Source organism: Centropristis striata, chromosome 16, assembly GCF_030273125.1.
Source record: "Centropristis striata isolate RG_2023a ecotype Rhode Island chromosome 16, C.striata_1.0, whole genome shotgun sequence".
NCBI lineage: Eukaryota > Metazoa > Chordata > Actinopteri > Perciformes > Serranidae > Centropristis > Centropristis striata.
Window position 1 is genome coordinate 14,261,705 of NC_081532.1, and position 13,799 is coordinate 14,275,503.

General features: G+C 41.5%; 1 protein-coding gene across 1 annotated transcript in view; it reads right to left on the reverse strand.

Moving 5' to 3' along the window:
* Positions 1-13,799, reverse strand: part of dlgap2a (discs, large (Drosophila) homolog-associated protein 2a) — a 151,285-nt gene that overhangs the window by 29,808 nt on the left and 107,678 nt on the right. Inside the window, exons 6-7 of the mRNA XM_059352644.1 lie at positions 9,093-9,243; positions 7,894-8,110 (exon numbers count right to left, since the gene is read on the reverse strand). Coding sequence (XP_059208627.1) covers positions 7,894-8,110; positions 9,093-9,243 — 368 coding nt within the window. The remainder of the gene's footprint in view (positions 1-7,893; positions 8,111-9,092; positions 9,244-13,799) is intronic.

Below are 13,799 nucleotides of genomic sequence, written 5' to 3' on the forward strand. Positions count from 1 at the left end.
AGGTTAATTGGTGACTCTAAAACTGCCCATAGGTGTGAATGGTAGCGTGAACGGTTCAGCCCTGGCAATCTGTTCTCGCCTCTCACCCAACTACAGCTGGGATCAGCTCCAGCACCCCCGCAACCCTGGATCGGATCAGCGGTTACGGATAATGGATGGATGCTTGTTCACTGCATGGTACCTTGTAGTTTATTAAATGTGTGAGTAATTGCAACTGATCATTATTTAAACATGTGCTTCACGGCAACTTGCCGCAGGACAGCTCATTGTAATAATATCTCTCGCGGTGAAATGGAGCTATGGAGGAAGCCCCCCAGGTAGAAGGATTACCTGGGGTTTGCTGGGGAGTCCGATCAATGCTGCAGGTGGAGGGGAGGCAGAACTGGATCCCTGAAAACAAGGAGTGGGGTGGATATTCAGAACACTGGGCATTTCTGCCCAAACACAAAGTACAATCTGTTTTCATTACACAAAGAATACGCAGAGTGGAGCTGGGGAAGAAACTACAAGCTACGAGGGTCGTCCTGTACAAACAGATGGAGAGCAAAATCACAACAAAAAAGGCACTCTTTCTAAAAAATACCTTAATTACAGAGCCACACTGACTTGGAAGCGCATGTTCCAGCAGATTATGGTCTGACCATGTGACCTGAAACTGCAACATTCCTTCAACGGGACCAAATATGGAAAAGAAATGCCATAAAGTCATTAGAACAAGCACTTTCAATGAAATAAAAACTGACTTCTGTCAAGGTCTAGTGTTCTTTCAGGGTTAAAGACTTTATTATTATTTAAATCGGGCAAGAAATTGTTTTCATTTCTTTATTTTTATGACTTAGTATTCAAATCATCCAATAATGTATATATTTAAATATGTTATCCACCCTCAACCTCTAAATCCCTTTGTTTTTTTTTAAATTTAGTCATTTTGGCTTTTGTGAAGAAAATTTTATCTTATCCTATCTCCCTTTGGCAGTGAGAGTTATTACACAAACACTGCCAAAGATTTCGTCATCCTCTGTGTGTTCTCATGAACAGGTTAGTATGATTGCTTACAAAACAAATGTATGCAGTTTGTCTGATAATCCTAGCTTGGTAATGTTGCTATAGACACCACAACTCTGTTATAGCGACAAATACAGAGCTTTCTCTGAACTTGTTTAGCAAGGGCTTGAATGTGAATGATGGTCATGTATATGTTAAAGTCACACACTCCAGCTTTAAATAAGGAAAAAAAATCTGTTAAAGACCTCTAACAATTCAGTTCTATTTATAATTATTCTAAGCGATAATCCAGACACTTTCCCTCCCTGCTTGGTGAAGTTAAAGAAGAAACACAATTTAACCTTGTAATTGGAGAATGTTTCTGCAAAGGTTACCATCCTTTTATACCGCCCTGTAGCTGTATGACGTTCACGATAAAGAAAAGTAGACAGATACAAAAAGCAATTCAAACAGTTATGTGAACGGCAGTAGAGCAGTTCACTCCTCTTGCACCCCACTGAGGTTATTGGTTTCCTTGTAAAGTCTTTTAATGATACAACAGTAAACCCGTCAGTTTGCATGTTTTCTACCTACAGTTACATTTCAACCACTCATTGGCATCATCTCCTTTGTTCCAAAGGTCACAGGAACTGTTATTTTATGCCCATATCTTTCATTGCATGAAGCGTTTATATTCAGATTATATCTTATTAATAAACATAACGTCACTGTAGTACAGGGTAAGTTATGTGCTACTTTGAAATAAAAATTTGCAAATGAAATATTAAACATGGAAGGGATCCAGGGAGGAAAAAGGGGTGGTTTGTTTGATGCTGGTGGAATGAACAAAATGAATACAACAATACAACTTAATTAACTTCCAACCCCTTTGAAAACCTTTTAGATTCAGTCAATTTAACAAACTTTCATAAAGTGCTCTGCACATATTCAATTCAGAACAACACACTGGAAAATCCTTTTTCTGGCAGCTCACTGATGTTCAGCTGAAAGATTCTTTTTGTTCCAGCGCACTTTATTAGAGCACAGACTTCAGTGGGCGATTCCATATAGAGCCCATTAATTGGACAGATTGCACAGATATATCTTGTGGTTTTGCCTGGCTTTTTAGCTGTTCATTGCTGGTAACAGAATTCTGCGTCCTCTGTGTTATGTAGGCTTCTTTCATTGCACTGAATATCAAAATGATACTATGAATAGAACCAAATACTTACAATGAGGCACTGTATATGAAATGCACAAAATATTAAGACCATCAGTCATGCACCATTACAACATTATTTTCATCATTCAACGTCACACATGTTAAAAAATAGTCACATGTTGTACACCTCTTTTCAGGAAGGAACACAATTCAACATGTCATTACACTTATGTCCCGGTATTACATTCTCAGTCTTTGATTCCTGAGCATTAGGATGATAACTTACAGTAAAAAATACAATATCGCCTCTCAACAGGGCCTAATATTACTATAGTCAGATTATTTTAGTAATATTTAGTAGTATATTTATGTGTTTGAAAAAAAAATCAAATTAACCCTTATAGTTAATGTCCAGCAAACATGTGTGTGTATATATGCTGTATGCTTGGTAGTGTATGTGCATGTAGGTAACATGAGGTTGTGTGTACATCGAGGCTACATACCATAACTGTACTGGTTTGTAATCATATTTGAGCTTGATTGAAAATAATGTGAGTTACTTTGTTTTTTATTAACAGTACAATATTCCAGCTCAGTCTACGATTGTGCAAACATCATTCCACAGCATCATCCTTTTTCTTTATACCTGCAGAGTCGCTCCAACAGCTCACATAGTAAACAGTATGTCCTTATAGTTATATGATAACTGCGGAGATTCACTTCACTCCACTTTAGAGTGATAATAAACAGAGAGCTCAAAATACGTCAAGAAAAAATAATAGTTCCATCATTGCTGCAAGGATTGTCAGGGCCTTGTGTACATTAGGGCCAGCTTGTCCGCAGTCTACAACAGAGCTCAGAAAGAGTCTCTTAAAATAGATGTGTAAAATGTCTTTGATGTAATACACGGACTGAACAAGAACATTCATTACTAGTGTACCCATTGTTTAAAAAAGGCAGAACTGTCCTGGAAGATAATCATCAGTGGTGACAGCAGCTTCAGAAAAGTTCATGCTGCTTTTAATAAATGTGTTCGAAGCACGGTTGTTTAGTACATTTGTCACCACCAAAGGTTCATCACATTCTTGCAGTATGGTCTTTGAAAAATGTATTTTTTTTCTGCTGTAATCAATGCAGTCTTTTTTTTTCCTGGAACATAACTGCATGTTTGTGTATGAAGAAGTCCTTGCTGTGAATGCCAATGCTCACATGACATTTAGATCTGCGCGTTGCTCTACAGTGCACTGGCAGCTACAAACCATGAGCTATAAATATACTTTTGAGCTACATTTAATCTGCTGAGAATGAGGTATGAGCTCACAGAGTGAGGGACACATATGTGATTTCTGCGCTATTGTACTCGTATCTACCGCTCCAGAGTTCCACGCTGGCACTCCTGTGCATTGATTCTTGCCTGTGAGCCCGCCTCTGCCACCTGTGCCACAGAAAGGCCTGCTGTTCACTTGAGGTCCTCTCCAGACTACCAGGGGTCTCTTCTACCACAAGTTCCCCACACTCTTTGGATCCGGGCATACACTCCTGTGTTTCTGCAATCATATCATCTGGCTCCATGGGTGCCTGGTCCTCTGAGGGTAGGTCTTCGAGATCTGGTGTTGATGGATCTGCATCTGGGACTGGACTTGTAGGTCCAAAGTCCATTTCCAGTGACGTATCAGGAGATACTGAACTCGGAGGGGACACTGTGACAGTGACCTGGGGTAGTTGGATTTCTTGTAATTCTGAGGCTACATCCTGAGGCATGTGAGCTAAGCGATACTCCATAGCTGGATCCAAACAGACAGAATCAGTTGAGGGTGAGGGATCCAAAGGGCACATGGTGGCAGGGTCCACAGTGGGTGAGGGAGAACTTGGACAATCTGATTGGTAGAATGGTGGATCTAAATCCTCCGTGTTAGATGTGGAGTCAACACTCACATCAAAAGGCTCTGGTTCAGGGTCCATGAACACAGAGTCAAGATCATCTTGATCTAAGGACGTTAGCATGACTAGGTCAAAGTGGACTAGATCGGCATGATATATAGGGGCGGTATCAAGTGGTTCAGGAAGAGGTGGCCAATCTGAGTCTTGGGACTCTGGGTCAGTGTGGGGTAGAGTTTCTTCTGAAATGGAAGCAAAACTTGAGACTGACATCATTTGCTCAGGGGGAGGGTCAGACGGATAATCTGGAAAGGTGACAATGGGATTTGTGTCACTGTCACTTGGACTTGCAGGAGAATCTGTGTCAGGGTACTCTGACACCACAATGGACGGATACATGATGTCAGTCTCCACATTGCATGGTGTAACAGTATCAGGATCAAGTGTGGGTGCATCACAATCTGAGAATAGGCCTTGGCTAACTGGGTCAGATGAGGACACCATAGGTAAATCTGATGGTTCTGATTCTAATTCTGTTGGGTCTGCAGGATCGGGATCTTCTAATTCTGAACATGGCAAAGAAACAGCAGTAGGGGATGCTGGATCTGGCTTTTCCACAGTGACAGGATCTAAAGACTCTGAATCTGACATGATCTCATTATCAAGTTCTTCAGGCGGAGACACCATAACTACAGGAACTGGATATGGTAGCTGTATCTTATTTCTTTCAATTAGTTCGGAGTCTGGGGATTTTGAGTCATCAGGGTGAGATGGTTCAGTATCTGAATGGGACTCATTAGCTGGGTCTATATTTATTAGCTGTGGAGTGACATGCATTTCATGTTCCTCTGTCACTGAATCCTGAGGGCTCTCAATGGCTGCTTCTGAGGAAATTGGCATTGTATCATGAGTGATGACTGGCTCATTAACGACCATGTCAGATGAACTCATAATTGCATGGCCTGGTTGCTCTGGTTCAGGTTCAGGTTCTGCTTGAAAGGGCAGAGCAGTCAAATCAAATATCTCTGGTTCAGCTGCCCTAACAGAGTTTGGAAGTATGGGATCCAAAGAAAGTGGTATGGCACTCTCCACATACATTGACTGTGGACTGGCAAGAATACTTGGGTCCATAGAGAGTTGTTTTGGCAGACTTCGGCGGGCACCTTTCTTTTCTTCCTTCTCCTCTGGACAATTGACAGCTGCATCTGCAGTACTTTGCCGGATCAGGACCTTACTTCTTGCTTGGGTTCCCACAGAAACTTTTGATATCTGGGGTCTCTTCTCTCTTGCTCCACCAGTGCCTCTGTCTGTCGCAGAGGTTCCAAGACCTACTGCCCTTGCCCCTGCCTCTGTCCTTCCACCTGCCCCTGCCCTTGGACCTGCATCTGCCATTGTCCTAGCTCCTGCCCCTGCACCTACTCCTGCTGCTGCTGCTCTTGCTCCTGCCCCTGATCCTGCACCTACTTCTGCCTCTGCCCCTACTCCTGCCTCTGGCTCTGCCCCTGCCCCTGCACCTACTCCTGCCCCTGCCTTTGCCCCTGCTGCTGCCCCTGCACCTGCTCTCGCCCCTGCCCCTACCACTGCCCCTGTCCCTCCCCTTGGTCCTGTCCCTGTCCCTGCCCCAACCCCTCCACCTAAACCTACCCCTGCTCCAGCAGCCATGTTGCCACCTTGGGGTGACCATGTGTTGTAATGCTGGGTAAAAGTGTTGAAGTTACTGTTAAAAGCACGGAGCTCTTTACAGAGGTCCCTCCTTAGGTCAGCGAGCTCTCGACGCATGGCCGAGACCTCCTCCTTCCACTGCATGCTGATCGCTGCAGCCAAGGTAGCTGACTCTTTGATACTGGCCTGGATAGCTTTCGGTGATGGGGCACTGGATCTGGGGGATCTGAAGAGGCTTGGAGAAACAGGGGGTCCAGACATAGGTTTGGCTTTAGCGCCCATGTTATCTTGTTGGTAAATCCTGTCTCTTCTGATGGGGCAGCCTAGATCATCATGAGCCAAAGGGGCAGCGTCTTCCAAATCCTCAAGTACACTGGCCTGGTCGGGCAAACAAGAGTCTTCCTGCACATAATTTCTGTCTGGAAGACAAATATAAATACTTATCTGTAATATGGCTACAGGTGTGAGCAGCTGGAGAGAATGTGCTTTTTATTGCCACAAAGCAGTAACATCAAATCATGCACTGAATGCCATGAGTCAAAATAAGATAATAGCAGAAATCTACAAAGACTAAGTACGAACTAATTATTGCCACAATTAACTCATCTGTATACCGTAGATGTGTACTGAAGAACTTTCCAGAATTTTAATTATCTGTAATATCATTACACATTACAGTGCTGAAAACCAGTGAAATACTGGGAAACTGCTCCCATTTTGACTCATTTTCATTAATGGTTTACACTGCCTTCTCAACTTTAATTTGTAGCATGCATTCTTCACATCTTTTCAATGCACAAAGCTGAAACTCCTAGCTCCCAGAACACATCACAGAGAATGGACAATATTTCTAATAAATGAGGTGTAAGAACAATCCTTGCATGCTCGTCTGCTTTCAGTCGAGGTAAAAAAAAAAAGTGTACTTTGTGCAATGAAAAGAGGCAAAGATGAGCAAAGCTTCCAAACCATTCCCCATCAATCAGGAAGTATAGTATGAACCCTATTGAAAAAGTGAGGTCCAGTTTGACATATTGATTCGAAGCACCAATTGCCCCATTTTCAATATAGTGGTGAAATCACATACTAAACTCTGTATCCTAAATGCAAAGGTATGAGTTTACTGAGAAAGCAGTGTAAGCAAACATTTATAGGTATGAAGAATTGATCATAAGCACAGCTCCAGATGGCCACACCTCTAAGCCTCCCTATTATAGTCCGGCTGATGGTTCATGGTAGTTCATGAATCTACTGTGGGAAGGGGTGGAATCCGCTCAGACGTCTTATCCAGACACTTTATCTTCTTTTCTTCCCGCATTCTTCATCACAAGGACGTATCATCTCCTCTGTGAATCCAGCAATCACGGGAATTGTTGAAACCACCAGCATCTTACAATTTTTAATCAAGGCTCATTATCAGAAATGAATGCATGTGTCAGCTGAATGGGTTTAGATTTATTGTAACAAGTTTGTGTATGTATGTATGAGACTAACCAGTGTGACACTTCAGTTACTGGTTTATTCATTGTCAGCATTAGATTATACATTTCAGGTCGAAAAACAATAGTGTGCACTTCTGTAATGTGATCTCCTTTTATGCAAACATGAGCTTTGCAATGAGAAAAATAGACTGTGGGAAGTGAACAATCCGTGAGCGAAGAAATATCATAGTATACGCTGTGATATCAAAGTGTGTTTACAAGTCAACAATGCACACTTTGCATATGGGAATTTCACCATTTTTTTGCCCAGTTCAGAATAAAGGTGTAAGTACGTTCACAAGCGTCACCCTGTGGCACCACAAAGAAAATGTAACTAAAAAAAACAGTCATGTCCTTATCCTGACCAGATCTTCTATTTCAGACAATTTTCCATTTGTGATTTTCAATAGGGTTCATAGCTTTACTCTCTGATGCATCCAATGGATGAGCAGATGAAGCACTGTATCCACAATACAGTAAGATGAATTAGCACAGCTCACAAGAGGTAGCTAAGGTAATCATACGTCCATCAAAAACAATGGAAACATACAAGAGTGATTCATGCAAAAATATGAAGCTGTTTGACACTAACTGTTCTATATCCATCCATTAACACAGATTAATGCCAAATGTAAGCTTTTGGTGTCAGTTTGTAAGTACAAACTAAAATACCAACATCCAGGATGTCACACTTGCTGTATTCTGCAAATTATGTCATATTGCCCTTACCTGTGGTAGACCTGATGGTGGAGGTGACAGTGGAGGCCATGGGGGGGATGCATTCATCGTCTTGGGAGTAGCCGGCCTGGATGGCTCGCAGGTAGCTGTGACTCCGGGTTCTGAAGCAGCCAGGCAGGTCCAGAGCCTCCATGGCCTGGGACTCCACCTCACTGAACACCGACTCGCACACAGATTCAAACTGGCCATTTATTTCGGTTTCACTCACCTGTAAGGGGGAAGAAACATAAGTGTGCCTTCTCCATAGCAGGTAAGGATATTTCTTTGTTTATCTGGGGAAATTAATAGGGCGTTTGTAAAACCTGACGTTGTGTTTTCTGTCAGTTTCCCTTAGAATAGAAACACGCTAAAAATCCATTGGGTGCACATGTTTTCATAGGAAAAAGACAGCAGAGTGATCAATGAAAAATGTGTTTTTATAATGTCACAAAAACTATTTCCTGGAAATTGTTCTGCCATATTTCCACACTAGAAGAAAACCTGAAAAAAAAGAAGAAAACCTGGCTCTTTTGCTGCAGTAGATCTTCCTTTGTGTGAATACAACAAAACAACATGATGTAAATTTCCATGAAATAAAGGTCATACTGTGTGGGAGAGTTTGCTGCAAAATATCTGTTGTTGTTGAGAAAAAGTATTTCTGTTCCTAAATGTCTCAGAAATGATACTGACTTGCTAAAAAGGGTTGTTTACTGAGTATAAATAGCTTGATAGTTATCACTCCCTTCCCGTTTGGCAATATCAAGAATCAAATATAAACATCTTGTCCTACTGGGATTTTGAATTAGTAGGAGTTTAGTTGAGCTTTTAAGACTCTGAACAAATCAATATGCCTCTCCTTTAAAAATCGAGATGAATATCTCAACAACCCCTGTTGGAGTCGTTTAATCTATTCAGATAAACAATGTGCAAAGAACTGTCATATAAAATTATTGTAAGTAAAATGAAGCCAGAAAATACAATAAAAGAATCGCAGTGAGAGTTAAAACTATGTTGAGGAGAGTCATGCTATTTAACTAGGGTTTTAAATGAACAACTTTGTGGTGGAATTACTCTAATTCAGTCCACTGGAGATTCTCTAGGACCTCCTCGGGGTCCCTAAGTAGCCCCCAGCGTATGAACCAGTGCTCCCAAGTACAAGTTAGGTTTGAAAAACTTTCTTAATTGAAAGGGTGCAGACTCACCTGGCTCACTTGGCTAACACAGCTAGCCTGACTGAGGGTGCTGACTGCCCGCATGTAGCTCTGGTTCCTGGAGCGAAACTTGGGGGAGTTGTAGTTGGCAGAGGGATCCAGGGCAATGCTTGGGTGCATGTCCCTGGTGGCTTGCAAGTGGTAGCTCTGACTGAACAGAGAGAGAAAAGGAGAAGCAGGAAAGGAGTGGGACTACAGCCATGGAAAGGATTTCTTTCAAGTCAATGAAACGTAATTTAACTAAATGCAGTTTGACCAGTGGCTACGGATGTAACATGATCACAAAGTCTTATCAAGGCCTCCTCTGAGCAACCTGAACGTGAGAGGGAGAACATTATGACATCCCAAGAGGGGAGCCTCTCTCTTTTTTCTGTTTCTCTCCCCCACTACATTGATGTGTACACCACCGTCCTTTAAGAAGGCAGTTCGATTTCTGTTGTGCTGAAACATCCAATCAATGCTTGGAAATGAGGGAAATGCAAATCAGGAGCTAGTTAGTGAGCAAGCACTTCAGAGAGCACCCTGGTGTCAATCCAGGTCAATTAAATGTGCTACCCCAGCAGTGCAAGAGGATGTTCAGAAACCCAAGCCTGGTTTGAAATCTGCTGGAGAAAAGACAAATAGAAAAGACATGGAAGAAGAAAGGCGCTTTAAGTAAACTAGAGAATACTATGTGAGTCACATTAGGAATACCAAAGTAAGGTTCCCTCCGCCAGATCCATTTCTAATGGCAGGCAGGGATGAGTAAGCAGTTTCTGGGCTTTTTATAGAGATAAACACTGGTGTTTGGCAGCGAGGAAAATGCCAGTGTGATTAAAACTCCCCCAATCCATCTTGTCATTCTGTAGCAAGGCTGTGTGTGTTTGCAAAGTAATATCAACCTTCTAAACATCCAAAGACACCCTAAAGCAAAAACATCCAGAGATTAAGTCTGAATGAAGTGGTAAAAGTAAAGCAGCTGTAAACGGGAAGAAGTATGTTGGTGTAATGCACAGCAGTGGATCAAGTCATATCTGTGTTGTGTTTAACAGTGCCTGAATGCCTGCCAGTATGAGCAGGTTGCCCCAGGTGACCCCTCATTGACTGGTCTTGAGCGTTTGCTCCGTGAGGCGTCCATATTGTGTATGTCAGCAGGGCAGCGAGCCAGCTGGCTCCGACGTCTGACCACTGCAACATGGCAGCAACAGAGAGGTAAGGGGAGGGGAGGCGCTGAGCCTGTATTCACCTTAAGTCTGCAGCAAAATTGGTGATGTAGTTACGCATGTCACTGTTGATTTTATCCAGGCGGTAAGAGCTGTGGGTAGAGAAGAAAACAGAGTTACTGGGTCCCACAAGTGGGAGTTGGATGGGTGTGACGTCACTGGGCACATGTCCAATGGACGTTGTATGGGATTTGTGGTGAATTGAATGTTTGCTTGGGAGTTTTCACCAAAGTGCTGCAAACATTAGGGTGATACAATATGGCCTTCAAGTAATGATAAAAGTGGGAGAATGTTACATTAAGTTGGTGGACAGATTTGCCTGGTCAGGGCAATATCTTCTAAATGAAACATGTACACACACACACAGGTGACATTATGAGGAGTATATTATGAGTTTTGTTGCACAGTAGGTGCGCGCACACACACACACACACACACACACACACACACACACACTGTTCACCACCACGAACCAAAAATGATTAGAAAGCACTTGATGACGAAATGCTGCACACAAAATACAATTATAGTACATCATAAAACACACATTCTTTCCCTGTGTGGCTAATTAGATTTGCTTAATTGAGCCAAATGAGAATAAAAAACATCCTTCCCTAAGCAATGAAACTTAGTCGAGCTTTTTAGCTGACAAGATCAGATATAAGTGCACCGGCTGAGGCATAACAGAGGCATACTCCATCCATCTCTGCCTGTAGAAATGTCTATTATCATCAGTTGAGTGAAGGGAGGCTCTTTTGAGAAAGTGTTGGACCTTTATCAAATCATGCCAGAGCAAATTCCCTCTAATTTCTCTGATTGGTGTTAATGCACTTCCATTGTTGGCCAATATTAAGGCAAGGGATGATGGGAATCTCACACTTCCTGCATTTCATGCTGCCAATGAAAGTACTCTTTCTGTGGTTAAACAAAGGCTGGCCTTGACAGTCGCTGCTGCGTGCTAATTTCTGAGGAGGAAGGTTGAAAGTAAGGTATTTGATTGAAAGAGCAGAAAGGAGAAGGACAACTCTGCGTGAAAAAAAGATTGCTGCAGGAGAGAAAATTCAACAAGGAGGGTTAACATTATGTACATACTAACACAATTACAAAATTTGAGAGCAAGGGGTGAATCCTTCATACATACATGTTTTCTGTGAATTAGCTTACCTAAACAGACATTTTGCCTTCATGGGTCAATGTTACCTGAGTATGTGGACTTAAGTCTTTGTGAGTCGGATTTGATCCGATTCAAGTCACTGTTTTGATGACCTGAGACTTCACTTGGTCTTGGAAGTTAAAGACAAGCGACTTGACTTGTCTTGTCTTGAAACACGATGACGATCAAATGCCCTGTCTGTGTCCATTGTTTTCATATTTTCAGTTTAAATATTAAATGTAAAATATTAAAAAAGTAACTTACTAACTTTCAACTTCAAACTTTGTTTCAGTGTCTGTGCAGCCCGGTCTCACTCCCAAATTGTCAACCCATCAGTGTCTGAGGGCTGATGTTAGCCTTTATCTGTTGAATATCTAGGTCCCAGAATAAATGACTTGGAACTTGCTTGAGACTTGGACCAAATGACTTGAGTCACATGTCAGCCTAAGCACTCTTACACATTATCACAGTTAGTCTGTCTATGTTGCGTACATTGCTTGTGTAAGTGACAGCACTAGGAAAGCTACTACAGATTTGCGAAAACAACCTTCTTTTTTGGCTAATGTAGCACCTCAGGTGTTTTAACTTTTATTTTCCTAATTTTGACAATAAAACCTATGACAACTCATAGGTCTGGAGGGTAGTTGAACTGTGTTCTACTTCCACTTATAGGCTACTTTACTGTTCATTTTGAAGTGTTTTTGATCAATTTGATAATCATCTCTGTGTCTTAGATAACCATTAGCGATGTTAGCTAGTCACTTAATATAGCTCCAACGTTATCCTGATTTTCACAGCATAGCTAACATTAAGTTGCCGTAGAGCTAAACACACTCATAAACCTGACGGTGCTTTTCTTCGTTTTAGTAGCCAGCTAGGCTAGCTGACTGGCTAACCTCGGTATATTAAGACACAGAGGTGACGATGAAAAATGATCAAATTGATACACTTTTATGGTGAATATATAAAGCTGACTGTGATAAGTGAAGTAACAAACTTAAGTATGAAAAGCACTTTAATAGGATCACTGGAGCCTAAGATAGTGTTATTGTAAACCAGACAGGAAGTTAAGTGACAGTCATAGTCTATGGACTTTAACTGATAAAAAAATAAAAAATCCTCTGGAAGCTACATTAGCATTAGTATAAATGGCCCATTCATTCTCTGCTGTGTAGAAAAAAATGAAATCCAAGGGTATGGATTGCAAACCTGTTCGCACAGATTTACACATCGTTTTTTCCCCTGCCTTACAACTCAAGAATTTCTCTGTGTAATGCACTGCAAAGCCCTATGGATAATAATTACATTAGGGAATCTATATCATACACATTCTGCCTTGAAAAACACACACAAGTCCTTCTATTCAAGTAAACTGTATGTTCTTTTCAAGCCATGTGCCAAAAGATCAATGCAGAAGTTGAAACCTCAGACATAGTATTAAGTGTTACATCCATAGTGGAGGCAAAAAAAATGTTGAGAAAAAGAAAGGTAGCCAACTATGCATGACACATCCCACGCAGCCACAAATCAATGGATTGAAATTCTACCTTGACCTTGAGATCTGAGGGAAAAATGCTCATATCCAATGCTATCTGAATGAGTAATTACATTATGTTGAATCAGGAATGATTTAATGCTTTGCCAGTGTTAACTCTGATTAATTATGCTTCCTTAAGAAGCTAATCATGGATGAGGGGCAAACAAATGTAAGTTATTTTAGAAACTGTCAAAAAAAATGGGCGGGATTGATTGGCTGCTGGTGTTTAGACAGCGGGCCAAAGTCATTGAAAGATAAGTAAAGTTGCCGGAGATGGATGTTAATTGTTGACGTTCCTATGTGCATGTGTGTCAATGCAACTTTCTATCAGACGTGACATATCATTACAGACTGACTCAGAGACTCATTATGCTAATGAATAATAGTGAAATTTGCCACATGTCATTCAGTTCCCATCATTGTTAATACGTTCTTTAAACATCTTTGGCAGGTCCGACTATGGCATAAAAAAAAAAAGCTGATTCATATTCAATTTATCATAGCTGTCAGCTCTGCAGCTCACAGGACGTGCAGGACCCCAGGGTGAGGTTGTAATGGAAGGGGGGGTTGGGGTGTGTGAATGATTATTAATTAAAACAATCATTGACATCTAACTTTCCCTCCAGTGCACAGGCTGTTCCAGCTCAGCGGGCCTGTGACTGTGATGTATTCTTTATTGGTAGTGATTGAACATAAATAAGTGCATTTACTCAAGTACAGTTATTTACTTAAGTACAGCTTTTACGTACATGCTTTCATGGATTATTTTCTATTTTATGCTTCTTTATACTTTTCTCCTTAAGAGAAGCAAAGTA